Here is an 18,101-nt window from a genome sequence, read left to right as displayed (position 1 = left end):
GGTGATTACGAGGCATCAGCATCCAGATATCAAATAAGGCCGTCACGGGGATGAAAAGCACAGTACAGGGAATACGGTCCGTGATACCCTAAGGACTCTGTATGGTGACACACGGTGACCACAGTGATGGTGACGAGCAAAGAGTCACGTGTGCAATTGTTGAAACCGTATGCTGTCTACTTGAAACTGATACAACACTGTAGGTTCATTAGAATTCAAGAACAAATGGAAAACACTACTAGCATCAAGTGTGCTGAAATGCTGACCATCATAACCACGATGGGTAAATTCAGCAGTTACAAACCCCAAGACCATTCTCTCCAAGAGTCCTCCAGGAAACACCCAGATCACCAAGTGAACGTCCTAAACCCTACTGAACAGTTAGGTCTCAGGCATAGCAAGGTTACAGAGGAGAAACACCGAGCCACTAGGACTTCTTCCTAATTATGTAGAGAGGAGCAGGACTTTCTGGGCGGTGGGGGAATAGCCCTTCTGTGCAATAGGCACGTGCTCCGTCGTGGACCCTCTGCAGCCCAGCCTCACGTCTGCACACGCAGCACCAGGGAGCAAACCGACGAGGAGCTTCGGTCACACAACTAGCCCCTAGGCAGTGCCGTCCCAGGCCGGAGACACCGCCGCACGTGGCTAACTGAGCGCCCAAAATGGGGCTGGTCCCAACCACAGGGGATGGAACTGTGAGATGCCCCGTGGGTTGCAAGGACTGAATGTGGAAAAACATTGTAGAGTAGCTCCTTCATGTCTACACTATTTACATGATACAATAACATGTTGCTTGCATCAGGCTGCATGAAAACTAAACATCACCCGTCTGTTTGACCATTGCAACGTTTTTTTTTTTTAATTTATTTTTGGGACAGAGAAAGACAGAGCATGAATGGGGGAGGAGCAGAGAGAGAGGGAGACACAGAATCGGAAACAGGCTCCAGGCTCTGAGCCATCAGCCCAGAGCCCGACGTGGGGCTCGAACTCACAGACTGCGAGATCGTGACCTGGCTGAAGTCGGACGCTTAAGCGACTGTGCCACCCAGGCGTCCCTGTTTGACCTTTTCAAATGCAGCCTCGAGAACCCTTGGGATGACACCCGTGTCACCTGTTACCTTCCTGCTGGGCTACGCTGCACTCAACGAAAGGTTTACGCGAACATTTTAGCTTTCGAGCGAACCCCCGAAGGGACTCAGAAATCTGAACCCCATAGGCTGCTCGGCTCCAACTCCGCCACATGCGTGCCATTCAGACTTGCGAGCGTGGGGCCGCTCGAAAGCACAGTGGTGGCTCGCCTTGGAGGAAGTGTGAGCCCCAGAGGTCCCCTGCTCCTTTCCAGTCTCAACCGATCACTGAATGATTGAGAGATGGAAATACCTTCTCACGTTGCGTTTCTTATAACTGTTTTTTCAGATTGCCAACTTCTCCTAACAGAGTCTTCTGAGAAAGGTACACACAGTCCTTTAGTGTTGATTCTTTCAAACGTTCCACATGCTAGAGCATGCCGACGTTTCTCTTTACCATAACGCAGCACCACAGACAAGGCATGGAGCGGATGGCCATACCAACGAACCGGGTCACATGACCACAGAGTGAAATGCTGTCTGTGAAACTGCAGTAACAGCCTTTACTCATACTTTGTCCATGTACAATTTCTTCACGGATCACTGTCTGACTGTAAGTATGACAAGTTCCTAAGTTTACTTGCAGCAGGTACACTGGTTTGTACTAGCTTTTAGGGTCTGTGATGCCTCAGTCACTTGGGAAACCTGACCTAAGTTTCGTACATATACTTCCAATCTCACATACAACTTTCTACCGAAAGGCTGGCCCCAGTGATCAAGGTAGAATCTCACGTGGGGTATAATAACGCACCTCATAATGGGTTTTACCCAAAACAAGTGTGTCGTGTAATTAGCATTGCTCACTGGTGTCTCCAAGTGCCAATCTTAGGGAAGATTCTGGGCTCATCTACAGGGACACAGGTGTCACCAGAACCGGTAGTATCAGGTCCGCATCCAACTGTCCCCACCAGAGCTTCTCTCACAGAGATGCTATGATACTGCTTCCCTCCCGTTACACCTCAAGTGTATCCGTTATGATGGTGTGAGAGTCCAGGCTTCGACTCTTTGCAACCCAGATGAAAAGAGGGAAGGCAGGAGATGGAACAGGAGAAACTCTGTTTTCAGCTGGTTAAATGCCTGACAGAACTGCGCACTCCTACCGGTCGTTCTGGACAAAAGAGGTAGAAATTAGCTCCCCAGACAAGAACCAGGCTGAAGGTTCCAGCACAGGGGTGGCAAACGAGGGCCTGCCGACCACATCCAGCCACCGCCGGGTCCTATCAACAAAGGGTTATCGGCACACGGCCCCTCCCCTTAGTTATATACTGCCTATGGCTGTTTCTGTGCCCATCTTTGATTAGCATGAAGCTAGCTTACTCCTTACGTCTCAGTTAGGAAAAGCCTAAAATACTCACTCTCGGGCCCTCCCCAGACCATACTCCTCTTCTAGACAGTGAGACGCACCTTCCCGCACACATACGTCGGGCAGGGACAGGACACTGGGAACTTAACGTAGGCAGTGGGTAACAGCCTGCAGTTTTTCCGCGTGAAAGAATCATTTCTACTTTCTGCAGTGGCTGTTAGCCTCTGCTCCACGCTGCTCCTCAGGATCACAACGTGAGCGTCTCCTCTGTGAGGACGGGGGCACTCAGCCGCTGTCTCTCATGTCCTACCTTATCTTCCGCAGCAGCCATTCTCTCTTTTAGATGAAGTCGCTTGTCCGATTCATACAGGAGCTTGTCAATAGTGCTGGACAGATGTTGATTAGTCTCTTCCTTCAGTTTTTCTCTCTGCCTTACCTGAAAGAGAAGACGCAGGCTTCAAGCCAAAGTGCGAACACCGGCTCAGGCGTGCGAATGACCAGCGGTGTGACCCACACGCACGCCATCCTCGGCTGCCCCTTCCCACGGCACTCTTTGGCGTGCTTGTGCGTCACTGCCAGCACCGACCTAGCGGGGCACAGAAACGCAGGAACCTGCTTCCCAGGGGTCATCACTTAGCAGGTCCCTTTGTTTCTGGGAAACAAAACACGCATGGGCCCTCACGAATGTCCTCATTATTAGCTCTCAGATGGGCTCAGGAGGCAGATGTACATGCAGGAAAGAGCATATTCTTAAGGGGATCAGCTGATCTACACACGGGAGGAGGAATATTCCGGGGCGGAAACAGAAGCTCGGATCTGGCCTCAGGGGGAAAGAAATGAATCCATTGACAAAACCGAAAGATGAAAAAAATTCCCCTTTGGGAAAGATTCAGTGGTGAGAAAGACTTTCACCTGTTTTTCGTGAAATTCACACATCTCCTGAACGTTTTGTAATGGAAACTTGTATTTACCTCAAGTAATTTCTGAACGTAACCGCAAAGTTCACGGGTCTGTGTTTTAAAGAACTCTCATCAATCGTATGGTTTAAAAACTTGTTTCTACCGCATATCCTGAATTAACCCAAAACAGAAGCGGCGAGGACAGGCCGGCAGGATTCAGGGGCTCCTGCCGGGTGCAGGGCCGTGGGGTATGGAGTACACATGTGCCCTGCAGTCGGGGGGCCCAGGGAGGAGGAAGAACCCTCAGGACACACCCGCAGGCTAGGCAATGGACAGTCCCTCCAGCCTCGGGCTTCCTCATCTCTAAGCCACACCTGCTGGCACCTCTTTCCTTGGGAGCAGGCAACAGAAAGCACGACCACCACACCTCACACGCAGCAACGGCCATCACTTGGAAAAGTCCCTGTCCACCCCACAAGAAGGGATCAGCACCCAAGTATTTTTCAAGCAAAGCAGCTTAAAAGTGTCCTTGCAATTGTCTCAGTTATAATAGAATCCTTATCTCAACACCTGTCCCTCCAAACTACCATACAGTCCTAAAGGCAATGAAGTGCTTCTCTAAGTAGGTGAGGTCGAATTCTCGGCCCAAGAGGCTAGCGTCTGGTTGTGCTCGCTTGTGTGCATGTGTCATGGCGGGCTGGGGTCGGCCAACCCGAGCCGTCACGCTGGCATCAGAAGCTTCACTCCGCGGAAACTCATGTTTTATTCTCTGACCCTGAGGGCCAAGCACACGAGCTTCTGGTGTAAGTTAAGGGTGAGGGTTTTGAGTTTTCTGGTGAAACCCGATGGCCTTGGATGGACGTCCCAAGTTGGGGAGGCTGCTGCCTGCTCTGTCTCCTGGGTGTTTCATGTTGACATCTGACCAGCTCCCACAGGGAAAAATCTCAGGGGATTCAAGGGATAGGGGCCTCCCTTTCATCAAGGCTCGATTACGCTATTCCTCTTCTTAGGAACATCAACCCTGACCTGTGCCTTTACATCTCAAATACAAATTCAGGATGTGGAGACCAAGGTCAGGCCCATGACCTGATTTCAGGACCTCGGTGTCATGTCCTAAGGAAGGAGACCCCTCCTCTAGGCTGCCGTACCCCAGGCCAGTACCTCCGCTTTGGCCAAGGGACACCCACGAGGTCCCACGTCAACCATGAGTAGCTGCTAATGAGCTGGTGGGCACGGTGGGCTGTGCAGGTGCCTCCAACCCTAGGCGGCACTACCTACGGGGCCCCAGCGTCCAGAGAACATTGTCCACAGGCTAGGAGTGTTCACTAGCATCCAACTCGCACAAGAGTCCACTGTACCCCTGATGGGATCGAGAAGGGGCCTGGCGTCCACGTGGGGAGAAGTGGGAAACAAGGGACCACTCCCTACCCCCACACCCCCAGCCTGCGCCTCATCCTCAATCACTGCCAGGTGCGCGGCTGCTCCGCCCGGACACGTACCCGCTGCAGTTCTTGGTTCTTTTCCTCCAGCTGGGCCTCCATCTGGCGCAGCCTTTCCTCGATGTTGCCACGCCTCTGCTCGGCCTGTGGGCGACAGCGGGGTCAGAAGAGCGGGCTGCCCCACAACACACGCTGTGCCTACGCACGACATGCTGTGAGCGGCCTTCTGCCTGCTCACAGTCCCTACAGGCCTCATGCGTGCCAGTGGGAAACAGTGGGCTTCCTTGCTGGTGACCGGGGGTAGGCAACGGTCTCATCCCCACCCCGGCTCCCGGATCCTTGGACGGTGCCTCGTCCCCCGGGAGACACCCCTGTCCACTCAGCACGGACAGGAGGAAGCAGCAAGCAGAAAGAGCAAACAGGCGTGCTGCCTTCCTAAGCTGGGAAGTTACTTCCCATAGTTGAGCTTCCTCAGCAGCAGAGTGTCCAAAGACAAAGGGTTCTGCTACGTGGCTGACCAAGACAGGAGAGAGGACAGGAGAGAAAGGAAACGGAGACTTGACATGCAGATCACAAAGGAGGAGAGGCTCTGTTGGAGCCTGGGCCTGTGGGCGCCCAATGCCGCCTGCCCGACTTGATGGCAGCCTTGAGGGTCAGCATCCCATGACGACCCCACCCCCTTCCCACTGGGACCCTCACTGCACTGGAACCGGTGACACAGAAGCACCGACAGGCTCCCTGCTACAGGTTCCCTCAGCCCCGGGTCCGGAAGGACGGACTGGCTGCCCAGTCATGTGCTCCCTCGTCCTGTGTGCATCACTCGATCCCAGCACCGACTACATCATGTCTGGAAACTACCTCTTCAACTGCTGCCTTCCTCTGTGGGTGGTGAGTGCTGTGAGAACTGGGAGGGCAGGGACTGTGTCTGGCACCTTCCTCAACTCTATTTGTGGAACCTCCGAGTGAATTCCTTAAAGATTTATTTCTTACAGGGGTGTCTGGGTGGCTCAGTCAGTCGGATTCTGACTCTTGGCTTCAGCTCAGGTCATGAACTCAAGGTTTGGGCGTTCGAGCCCTGTGTCAGGCTCTGTACTGATAGCATGGAGCCTTCTTGGCATTCTATCTCCTTCTTTCTTCCCCTCCCCTGCTCATGTACGTGCCCATGCTCGCTCTGTCTGTCTCAAATAAATGAACATTTAAGAATTTTTTAAATAAAAACAATTGTGTTTAAAAGAGGATAGCATTTTCTCATTTCTCAGAAAAATTCTATGCTTTTTTGTTTTTTTTTCCTTCGGTAAGCTCTACACCCAACGGGGAGCTCAGACTCATGACCCTGAGATCAAGAGTCCCAAGCTCCACTGACTGAGCCGGCCAGGCACCCCTGTCCTTCTCTTGCCCAAGGCTACTATCTTGAGCTTTGAGTCGCTGACTTAAGTCTGAAAAGCAGTGAGTCTTAGATGCAGCCAACGGCAAACAGCACACGTCAGACAAAACCGGAGGGAACAAAACTGGGGATGATGCCTGCCGTTTGAAAAGCATTCCAATCTCAGACAAAGTAGCACAAAAAACAGATCTCAGCTGGTTCGCGGACTTTGGCACGCCGACGTTACCGGTGAGAAATGAGATACAAGAACGGACCGCCATGAAAATGACATTCCCACCATGGGACCCAGAAGGAAACGGGGGCCCCACCTTGCAGAGGGTGGCCACCCTCTGGGCCGGCTCGGCTTCCACCTCGGGCAGTGACTTGGCCTTCCTCGGGGTCTGCTGCAGCCTCCGCTCCGCCACCTCCAGGCGCTCTTGCAACTGGCGGTTTTGATCCACAGTCTAGGAAATGAAGGCAAAGCATCAAACTGTAGCAAGTCTTCTCTCCGTTTCCATTTTTAATAAAGTGAAACAAAATCTGAATGCAGAGATCTACTGTTAGTTCTGACCGAAGCCAACAGTTTGGTAGGTGCTTCAGAGTAAACCTTTCCTTTCTGCAAGGAGTCACCCACGGCCTTGGTCCTCCTTTCACTACGCAAAACATGTCTTGCCAAACTCTTTGCTCTTCTTCAGTATCTTCAAAGAAGTCTTTCCAAAGACAAAGTTCCCACACATTAAAGAAAACCCATCTTCTGGAGGAGCTTGCTCGTTCTTCCTGACCAGTAAACGAGAGAAGGGTGAGGTCCTAACCCTTCGTAAACATATTTATACTGTGGTCCGAGGGCTCGCTACATAGGACATTCTGAGGTGGGCACATCAGCCAGCACAGAGCTTCTGAGAGCATGCCTGATGCCAGTTGAGTTCTTTTTGGAAGTGTACCATTATTCAACAAAAACACTCTCCCTCTTGACCAAAAACGTGGAAAACTTCAACGTGGAAAGGGTAGACACGAGATTTTTTGTTAAAGGACTTTTAGGGAAGCCGAGGTGGCTCAGTCGGTTAAGCGTCCACCTTCGGCTCAGGTCATGATCTCATAGCTCATGGGGTCAACCCCGCCTCGTGCTCTGTGCTGACAGCTCAGAGCCTGGAGCCTGCTTTGGATTCTGTGTCTCCCTCTCTCCCTCTCTGGCCCTCCACTGCTCATGCTCGCTCACTCTCTCTCTCTCACTCTGGCTCCCTTTCTCAAAAATAAATAAGCATTAAAAATATATAAAGTCATTTTAAAAATCACGTACAAGGTGAGGTTTTTGCAAGGTTAACGTTTGTTCCCACAGACTCCTTCCATCTTCTGTGTGCATATAGCTCTGTGTGTATATACAGACCGCGTATCATGCTTTAAAACCCTCCAAAATAAATCACATGCTGTACACATAGTATTTCGTGATCTGCCCTTTACACTCATGCTTTGGAACATCTTACGTGCTCTAAAACAATATTCCTCCATGTCATTTTAATGGCTTCCTAGTATTCCACTTTGATTATCATTTTGTGTCAAGTGACACATTTGACAAACACACCAGGCAAAGCTCACTCTGTTTCCAAGAAGCTGGATGTGGTTTTCCTGTTCAATGCCGGATGACCTGAGACAACCAAGGAAGAGACGTGCTGCTTCCCAAAGCACAGGGTCTCACATCCTCACGCCAGACTGTGCTTCTGCCCCTGCCATTCCCCCCGATCTCAGGTACTAACCAAAATGGCCAGCTGCCTACACATTCCCGGCCACTCCCTGCTCCTTTGGAAACAGTGCTAACAGGCAACAGAGTAACGTGCATGTAAGACAAGACAAAGAAGGAATCAAGGAGGGGAGCCCCATAACATGCTTCCATAAAATTCGAAAGAATTAAACCCTGGACGTTGAAGTAACCCCGCTGGTCAACACAAGATTCTAAGATCCTAAAACCTTGACATTGACACTTGGTCCTTAACTTGACTTGTAATTAATAAAAGTGGAATGAAGTTCAACGAAACCAACGACCTGTCGATGCAGAGAGTCCTTCTTTGCGATCTCGTTTTCAAGTTTATCCTTGAGGTCGTGCAGAGAGGTGGCTTTGTGCTGTGCCCTGAGGCAGCGCTTCTCAAGGGTAGTGATCCTGTCTTGCATGTCTTCCTTCTGGGCCACGGCCTACAGCAGGTATTTCAGAGGGAAAACAGGGAAAGAATTAGCGTACGACACATTAACACCCTCCAGACACAAAAACCGGGCGAAATCTTCATTTTCCAAACAAACAGAAAAGTAGCATCCTCGGGGTACCTGGGTGGCTCAGCCGGTGTCGCTTTGTGAGTTGGCGCCCGCCCCGCGTCAGGCTCTGTGCCGACAGTGTGGAGGCTGCTCAGGATTCTGACCAGTTACCCAGGCTTATTTTTTCCCATGTGTTCAAAGACAAACGGATAATATAGTCTACCGGAAGTCACAACCTCGGTTGCCTCCGGACACTGTTGAGCTTTCCACAGAACAGCGACTTGCCTCTGGAGGCACACACCATGAGACAACCATCCTTTTTCCGGGGAAAAGGCGGATGAAATCTCATCCAATTACCACAAAGTTGAAGCAGCAGTGTTAACAAATGGAAGCCAAACTCCACCTTTCATATAACTGGAGGTCATCTTCTATAGCCTAACCCTGTAACAACATTGTATCCCATGGTATCTGACACTGCCAATGGAACCAGAACGTCCTGCCCTGCGTTTCTTGTCCACCACCCGAAATATTCCTCTTCCAGCCCTCCGTGTTTACTAAGCAATTTATGTCAGCAGGCTCAAGAGTGAAAGTGATGAGTCTTAAGAAATGATTTCCTAAATTCTCTGCATATTGAACTCTGCTGTGGGGCCTCCCCCCACCTTTGCCAAACAACAACTCTACTGAACGGGTTCTATAATTTCTGCAAATACTTTTGTTTTAAATTCTGACATGACCTCACCCACACTAAGGTACTAAACAGACTGCTCGTGTACATACACACTCGAGAGTCTGACAGGTTCTTCTTGAGGTGGCATTTCCAGGCTGGGGGTGGGGTGTGCAGGGACTGTCCGCAAAGGGCAGCTCACAGTGACAGGAGGAGGCACAGAGAAACCATCCTTCCATTACTAGTTTCTGTGACAATGATCAGATTCCCATCGATGACCACACGTGCAGAAGTGGCCACACTCCTCCATGACCTTACACCAGAACCAGCGGGCTGCCCCTCGCTCACTCTGACCGCCACGACCAGGGGCACGGAAGCTCTGGGAGGAGGGCAGGGCGGCAAAGGTGGTCGTGACAGCCCCTGGCAGAGCCGCCCTCGCACGGTCGTGCCCCCGGAAGCAACGTGGCAGCACCACGCTGGTTCCTACGTGCCGAGTGTATTTCCAAAATGGACCGAGAGCATGGCATGGGCCAAGCTCAGGTGGCCCACACTCCACACCCGAGGCCACTCTGCCGCCTGCCTGCCAGGCCTCTGCAGGGGAGAGCCCAGGGAGGACAGATTCCACCACACAGACGGGGAGGCAGCCCGCCCAGGCCCCGGAGTCACGTCCCGTTCTGCTGCTACTTCTACCAAACTCCAAACGTTCAAAACCCGTGGGAGACGATGGACACACGGGGCAAGGCTGAACCAAACACCCCACGTTTGGATCGACGATGGCGTGGCCATTTCAACTGACACTCACTTCATGGACATCTCTTTGTAATATGGTGTTCCTTGCTTCAGAAAGGATGAGGTCTTTCCTCGAGATGTCAAGGTCCTCTTCCAACTTGGCCACGAGAGCGCACAGGGTAGCCAGGAGCTCTTTCATCTGGCTCTGCACCTTTGAAAGCCAGAAAGAGATGCAACATGTGAGGGCCCCCACTGCTAGTCTTCATATGTTGTTTTAAAAACAATGGATAGGGGCGCCTGGGTGGCGCAGTCGGTTAAGCGTCCGACCTCAGCCAGGTCATGATCTCGCGGACCGTGAGTTCAAGCCCCGCGTCAGGCTCTGGGCTGATGGCTCAGAGCCTGGAGCCTGTTTCCGATTCTGTGTCTCCCTCTCTCTGACCCTCCCCCGTTCATGCTCTGTCTCTCTCTGTCCCAAAAATAAATAAACGTTGAAAAAAAAATTAAAAAAAGAAAAAACAATGGATAAAAAGGACACCCCCTCCAATCAAATCCTGGGATGATGTCTGCAGCTGAACTCTGGGTATGGCCCCTAATTCTTCTACGAAACGACACCCCTCCAGTGCCACACGTAACTGCTCTCTCACCTGGAAACAAAGGGATTGAGTTTGTACGCAGAGGTGTTTCATTAGTCCTTACTATACAGTTACCCTAAGATCCCCTGTGCCTCAAATAACATGATAGAATGGTGGTAAGGTTTTTCACGGATGCTCGTGTTGACAAACTTGCTTCTTAACCACTTTCAGTTTTACATTGGAGACAAATATTCCCTGAATTAAATTACATTATGCAATTTGTACTAGCCAATCGAAACAGACAACATTTCCAGCAACCACAGCTTTTTCACCAAACAGACCCGTCTTCTTACAAGAATTCAAGGAGCTTAAAAGGAAACTCCAGTCACACAAACACGCAATGTATGCCTGATAACACACAGCATGTGCACAAGTCGAGAACTGCCGTGGTTAGGCACATCGTTTCATCCTCCGTTTTGTCCTTCTCCAATATGGAGTTCAGGACCTTGAGTACCTCCGCCTCAATGGACTCGCCGGCTTGAGTCTTCGCCTGTCGCCTCACCACTGTTTTCCAAAGAGATCTCTCGTGCCTGGAGACGAGGAACTCCAAATGTTCCAGCATTGGCTGGCGGGAGAGGCAAAAGGAAAACCGTGTTTCAAGAACACCTTCAATTCCGGGCCTCAAGTTCACCAAATGCAAAACCAAGTATGAAGCCCTTCAATTCAGTTCCCAGGTAGGGAGTCGTCCCCTCGAATGTGTTAAAATGGCCTTACTTCTCCTCAGAGATCAAACGAAGTCTGACAACAATGGGTCCCAGCCAACTCCACGGGGACATGTGGACAAGGGGAGTGAATGGTGTCCTGTGTTTAAAGACACTGGCAGTGCACCTACTGACCCTGGTGTTGTTTCTCTCCGCCTTCAGGTTGGCGATCTCCTCCTCTCTCTGCATGAGCTGCTCTCTGCAGGTGTGGAGCTCTGCAGCGAGAGCTGCACACTCCTGGGGTCGGAGAGGGGACAAAAGTGGAGAGACACAGGGGGTCTTTACCAGAGCACACCAGGCCTCCGTGTCTCTCCAGAGTCCCAGCACCCACCACCCTCAAGTAGCATCACACACACCAGTCCCCTCCTCACCACCAACAGGAGTCGCGGGGATTTTCGGAGGGACCAACACTCAAGGGGACAGACGTTTTCAGGTGCCTGGCAAGTCTAGGACTCAGGAACTCTGCTGACTCGGGAGCAACAGGCCGAGAAGCCTCCTGCCCATCCCCAGCCTCTGGCATCATCTGGCAAGCAGGCTTGTGGAGCGGCAGTGGGGAAAGGCTGACAGTCCTCAAAAGCTGCTGTCTTAGCCTGAACCCCTGGCTCAATCAGACTCAACCCTACCCGATGGACTTTTCAAAAATGATGGTAGGACTCTTGACGAAAGGGCGAGTTTACGACTTCTTTCCATAGGCAAGCAGGAAATATTATGGAGGAAGTGTTACTGAGGAGAGTGATGCCAGGGCCCACCACCCCGCGTGGGGCTTCTCTCCCGCCAATACTGAGTGCCCGCCCAGGACATGGCGTACAGGTGGGCTCCAAGGAGGTGGACGCACACTCTCCAGTCAGTCGAGCGCAGAGCCCGGTGCAGGGCTCAATCCCTGAACCATGACATCATGACCTGAGCTGAAACCAAGAGTCAGACGCTTAATGCCCTGAGATACCCAGGCACCCCAGAGCTTTGGTCTCTGTAGGACAGACGAGGGGATAAACGTTCACTTAACAACTGACATTCCAAATAAAGAGAGTTGTTGATTTCAGCAATTCTAGAAAATCCAAGTACAAACTGGTGACATACTTCAATTTCTTTCATAAATTAACCCTTTCCAAATCAACGGAATGTCACCACAGAACTGACCACGTTCCTTGCAATCTGACTTGACAAGGTGAACCCACAGAAGCCTATCTGATCCTTGAGGTAGGACTGTGCAGGCCCATTTCTATGTGGGGATTTTTGTTCCAATAAATACATTGGAAACTTTTCTGGAGATGTGTGACATTTGGAAAGAATGGCAGATGAGCTGAGCAGCTACGAAGTATCAAAACTAGTAAGTAAACGGGAGGCCACGGAGTGCATGAAATATACGCAGACACTAGGCTATTAGAGCATTTCCTCTCCGAAAACATACACGAAGGCTAGAGACCAAAAGAACACAGAACAGCTGGGACAAAGAAGAAACTAATAATACGGTACGTGTAAACTACCCTATCAGTCATGACACGTGCACAAATGCTGCAAGCAAAAGGTTGACTCTCAAATTCATTAGAAGGAAACTAAGCATACGCTGGTCACAAAGGTACACCTTAAAACGTAAGATCACAGACAGGTGGAAGGAAAAGATCCCCAGGCAAACCCTACCGAACAGAAAACTGATGTGGCCACTGGGACCCTCCAAGAAAGTAACCTCTATTGCAAAAAGCTCTACTAGAGACCAAGAGGAACATTTCGCGATGGAAGTTCCATCTACCAAGAGAACAAGACTTCTAAACTCGCATATACCTAATAACGCAATCTCAAAATACAGAAAAATTCACAAACAGAGAAAAGGAAAAAGAGCCACATCCATAAGCACGATGGGAGACTTGACGATACATCTCTCAGTATCTGACAGAACTGACAACAACAGAAAACTCAAGGCAGTGGGACGGGGCTGTCCAATATGCGGTCACGTGCTCTATTGCAAGTACTTGAAACGCGGCTCCTCAAAGTGCGACGTGTGGAAAGTATAAAATGCACACCACATTTTAAAGACAACGTGATAAAAGAGAATTCAAAATCATTCATAATTTTTGCTCACACCGGCTATACACTGAAATGATATTTTGGATGTGGCTCTTAGTTATATTAGTAAACTCATTCTCGCCTATTCCTTACTTGGTTTCAAGTGGTTACTAAAATCTGAATTCTGTCATTAACAAACTTCATCTAACCTATAAATAGAGACTACTGCATTCCCCCAATACACATTATTTTCACGTGCCCGAGGAACAGTTCATGAAAACCAATATATGCCAGGCCATTAGGAAAGTCAGCTCATCTCAAAGGACTGAAATACTGCAGGGCATATTTAGGGATTGCATTAGATTCACAGTTCAATTCCCCCAACAATTCATCACGCCCACAGTGATGGGATGAAGACAGGGAGACTTCCGGTGATGACCAGTCCTGGGCGGCTGAGAGAGCACTGTCACCCCTGCCACCACAGGAGGACAGGGAGAAGCAGGCTGTTGATGAACCAGGAAGCTGACTCTCACCTGACCCTGAATGTGTAGATGCCTTGATCTTGAGAACTTCCCAGTCTCCTCTACTGTAGGAAAGAAGTTTCTGTTCCTTATCAGGCAGCCAGTCTATGGTATTTTGTTACAACCACTCCAAAACACTGAGACAGATACCTTCATGGAATTAGGCTAGAAATCCGCACAAAGAGAATGAGAAAATCCCCGAAACATCAAGATGTCTTCTGCTCCTAAACATTGTGATGAATTAAGAAAAAGATGCCACAATGAAAGTTAGGGAATAGTTTCACATAAAAGATAATAAACATTTGGCTTATCAAAACTTGTGAGATCGGTAAAGGTGTGCTTAAAGGGAGACTCATAGCTTTAGAATACATATATCATAGGATAGCTCAGTTGCTTGGTGACCAACTCTTGATTTTGGCTCAGGGTATGATCCCACGGCCACAAGATCAATCCCCATCCTGGCTCCACACTGAGTGAGGAGCCTGCTCGAGATTCTCTCTCTCCCCCTCTCTCTCTCTCCCTCTCCCTCTCCCTCTCCGTCTGACCCTCTGCCCTGCTCATGCTCTCATTCTAAAATGAATCAACACACTAATAAGCAAATAAATACAATACACATACTGGAAAGGAACAAAGGCTAAAAATCAAATGAAGGATTTAGTTCAAGAACTACAAGATGGGACAGCAAACAATCACCAAGTAGATGGAAAACAAAGGGGCAGAAATCAGTGCTGCAGGAAACAAATAGTAAATGACAGAAATCAGAAAAGCCCAAGTTGGTTCTATGAAAAAGAAACAAAGCACAAATTCCCAATATCAAGAAGTTCTAAAGCCAATATCACACCAGATGCTGCAGATAGGAGGGCTATTAGAAACCAGTTGACACTTATTCCTTGGAAAGTTTGGGAGGTCAGAGCAAATTCCTAGAAAACAAAATGCCTCATCTAAATAGACACAAGAAGATATGGGAAATCAGAAAAATCCTATTTCCACTTAAGAAAGGTATCTGCAATGAAAACCCTTCTCACAAGGAAAACCCTACACCAGCTGTTGGCCTAGCACTTCTTCCCAAAAGAAAAGAACACACACAAAAACTCTTCTGGGAAAGCACAAGGAGTGCTTCTTCCTACGTTGTTTTAGGAGGCCAGCACGACCTGTAACCCAAACCCCAGCAAGGACAGCACAAGAGGGTGCAAGGGAACACCCACCTCTCTCTTGAATACACATGCAAGGATCCAAAGCACATGATTTACAAATGGAATCCAGTGAAGAGAGAATGCATAGACATGAGGTTTGATTTATTCTAGACGGGCAAAAGTTGTTTTAAGTTAAACCACAACATTGAAACAAATCACTTGTCCCCAAAGATGCACAAAACACATTTCAGAAAATTTAGTATTATGATTTCTTTGATGATTGTTAAAAAATCAGAGCAAACTAAAAACAGAGGAGAATTTTCATGTTTTGATCCAACTATCTACCAGTAATGCCACGGAAAGTGTCATATGTAGTGTTAAAATACTGAACTCTTTGGGGCACCTGAGTGGCTTCTAGTCGGTGAAGCGTCTGACTCTTGATTTCAGCTCAGGCCATGATCTCACAGTTCATGAGGTCAAGCCTCGCATCAGACTCTGTGCTGACAGTGCGGAGTCTGCTTGGGATCCACTCCCTTTCCCCCCTCTCACTCCCCTTCCCATGCATGCTCTCTAAATCAAGAAAGAAAGAAAGAAACTTTAAAAAATATTAAGTATACAAAACATTAGGAAAACCTTCTCTCTCGTATCTGGAAGGAGACAAGGACACCTACTCTCACCACTTCCATTCAACACAGTACTGGAGGCCCTAGCCAATCCAAGGCAAGAAACATACAAATGGTTATACTGTTGGATAGAAACAAAAGAAACTTACGATAATGCAACACAGAGAATGTAAGGCAGACATACACAAGAATGTGAAAACCTCTGCCATTCACAGATGGATTCCACACACATAGAAAGAACTCATTCAAATCAACAAAAACCAAAACACACAACCTAATCACAAAGTGGCTTCCAAAAGGCAATTATTATACAAAAGAAACACGTAAGTGGCCAAGACACACACAGGGGCGGGTCCCACGAATACACCATACCTCCCAGCACCTGAGCCCCAGCAACCAGCTAACACACGAGAAGAGGCAATACCAGGCATCAGCCAGCCTTGAGCTCCCGTACGCTGTTGCTCGTGGGGAACAGACACGTGCCATCACTCACGCCCTGCTCCTCCAAGGCAACCCAATACGATGCATTTGGATCTGCAGGCAGCCTCTGCACAAACCGGAGCACCCACAGGAGAAAGAATAAACCGTGCTGTGCTCACACACTGGGCCTTTGACAGCAGGGGAGGACCAGCACAGCCACGCAAGGAAAGCAGGTGCATTGCGCACACACAGCGCTCAAGGGTTGGCTCAACATGAAGCGAAGAACAAGCCAAAGCCATCGCTGGTGAAAGTCAAGACCGTGGTTACCTTTGGAGGACGTTCGGTGGGAGTCAGTAGGAGGTAGGAAGCACGGTAAGGTTCCATTTCTTCATCCAGGTGGTGGTTCCAAGAATGTGTTCGCTGAGTGGAAGATATGGAAGATCAGCTGAAAGTAGTGGCCTAGGATGTTCCAAATGTCCACCGTGTGCCACACAAAAATGCAGCTCTGTGCGGGCTGCTAACCCCCAAGAGAAGCAAGGAAGCCCCACCCATCTGAGTGCAGAATCAGGAAAGAGCATCCAGACACCCCAGGAGCTACCGCCACACCCTCTTCGCCTCCAGCTGTTCATCTGGGGGAGTCCACATCGCCTTCCTAAACATAATTGGCCACAAGACACTGAATGCAGAAGCAGCTGGAAGAATAAAGATCTTGCACTAAGCCAATGCCAATGCCAATGCCATGCTTCTACACAGCGTTGTTCTGAAAATGTATGTATTTTTTGCACGAAAGGTATGAGTACGTTAATCTGTACTAATTTATCGTCTTTAAGTGAATTCATCACATGTGAGATGCTCGGATTTGGTTTGGTTTCCTTAATGTTTGTTTTTGACACAGAGACAAAGGACACGTGAGGGGAGGGGCAGAGGGAGAGGGCCACAGAGAATCTGAGACAAGTCCAGGCTGGCAGCTGGCAGCACACAGCCCCACATGGGGCTCTAAACTATCAACTGTGATATCACCACCTGAGCCAGAGTCGGACCCTTAACACAGAGAGCCACCCAGACGCCCGCGTCAATTCTCGGTTTAACCTCACCACAGAAGAGATCAAGAGACACAACCCCCACACACGAAGGCTCTCTGGGGCCCTCAATAATTCCCTGATGTCCAAGTGTCCCGACACCACCGAGTCTGAAAAACACTGACCCAGGGAACAAAGGGCACTCTCCCCTTCTTCTCGTCAACTTCCCAATTTCTATAGGGTTTCCCCAGCTCACCAGACTCTAGGGCCTGGCCCACAGGACGCAAGGGCCTAAGGCGGCCTTTGTTCGTGGCAGCCGCCTCGGGGGACAGAACGTGTGCAGCCTGTGCGGGGTCAGGGGACGGACAAGGCGGAAGGTCTCCGACAGCCTCTGCGAGGGCGGGCGGCACACTCCTTACACGACAGCTGCGGCTGAGGCGGGCCCCCGGAGAACCTCCCAGAAGCCACTACCTGCAGGGAGAAGGGCCCTTACCGCCTGCCGAGCGGTTAAGCCAGCACTGCCACGGGAGGCGCTCCCACACACACCCCACCGCCACAGAGCGGCCACCATGACTCACGAGAGCCTGCGGGCGTCCACAAGGACAGGCCGGCCTTCTGCCCGAGGGTGGCCAAATGCTTTCCCCCAAGTGAACAGAACCAGGGCGCCCCGAGCCACCCGGCCTCTCACGGCTGGCACTGTGGCCTCTGCGGGAGTCCGAGCGGCACTGGGTCCACCAGAACTCACCTGCCTCGATCGGGAGGGTCTTCGGAGAAACAGGGGCCCCAGGGCGACATCCTCCTAGGTGGAAGACTTCTACCAAGGGAGAAGCCTGATGCTCAGAAGAGCACTTCCCTCACCCCCCACAGCGCATGCGGGCTCCTACCACCTGCAAGAGCCGCCGGCCTCCCGCCCACCTCTCCGCCTGGCAAATGCGCTGTGGCGCCAGCATCAACGGAAACTACTGCGTCAGGGTGGAAAGACTACCGTGTGGGACGCTGCACCGGCAGAGACTCCTCAACACACACCCGCCCGGACGCACTGGGGTACAACGTCAGAGGCGAACCCGATCTCAGCTGCGGACCTTGGGCGATGGACACACATCAGCACAGGTTTGGGGCTGTGACAAAGGCCTCGCCCTGGTGGAGGGTTCGGATACCTGCTCAGGGGAGAGGCTGTGCCTCAGTAAGGGCAGGTATGTGTGTGAAATCTCTGGAGGATCCTCTCACCTTTGCTAAAACTGCTCTAGAAAAGTAGCCAAGAAGCCAAAACCACCCCCAAAAATATG

General features: G+C 50.3%; 1 protein-coding gene across 5 annotated transcripts in view; it reads right to left on the bottom strand.

The window, feature by feature from the left end:
* LOC122478453 (liprin-alpha-1-like) overlaps positions 1-17,664 on the bottom strand; it is a 33,419-nt gene extending 15,755 nt beyond the window's left edge. For 2 of the 5 annotated variants that reach the window (XM_043572050.1, XM_043572051.1), the window contains exons 1-9: positions 17,561-17,664; positions 16,124-16,216; positions 11,234-11,335; positions 10,852-10,962; positions 9,839-9,976; positions 8,169-8,315; positions 6,461-6,595; positions 4,829-4,912; positions 2,741-2,866 (exon numbers count right to left, since the gene is read on the bottom strand). In XM_043572050.1, the coding sequence (XP_043427985.1) occupies positions 2,741-2,866; positions 4,829-4,912; positions 6,461-6,595; positions 8,169-8,315; positions 9,839-9,976; positions 10,852-10,962; positions 11,234-11,335; positions 16,124-16,180 (900 nt within the window). In that variant the 5' untranslated portion in view covers positions 16,181-16,216; positions 17,561-17,664. Of the gene's footprint in view, positions 1-2,740; positions 2,867-4,828; positions 4,913-6,460; positions 6,596-8,168; positions 8,316-9,838; positions 10,056-10,290; positions 10,643-10,690; positions 10,708-10,851; positions 10,963-11,233; positions 11,336-16,123; positions 16,217-17,560 lie in introns of those variants that run through there. The other 3 variants (XM_043572052.1, XM_043572054.1, XM_043572053.1) reach the window with 3 other exon arrangements.
* Between the last annotated feature and the right edge of the window lie 437 nt (positions 17,665-18,101).

Source organism: Prionailurus bengalensis, unplaced genomic scaffold (assembly GCF_016509475.1).
Source record: "Prionailurus bengalensis isolate Pbe53 unplaced genomic scaffold, Fcat_Pben_1.1_paternal_pri Un_scaffold_66, whole genome shotgun sequence".
In the NCBI taxonomy this organism is placed as follows: domain Eukaryota; kingdom Metazoa; phylum Chordata; class Mammalia; order Carnivora; family Felidae; genus Prionailurus; species Prionailurus bengalensis.
The sequence above is the reverse complement of the archived record's forward strand: the minus strand, read 5'-3'. Positions and strand labels throughout refer to the sequence as shown.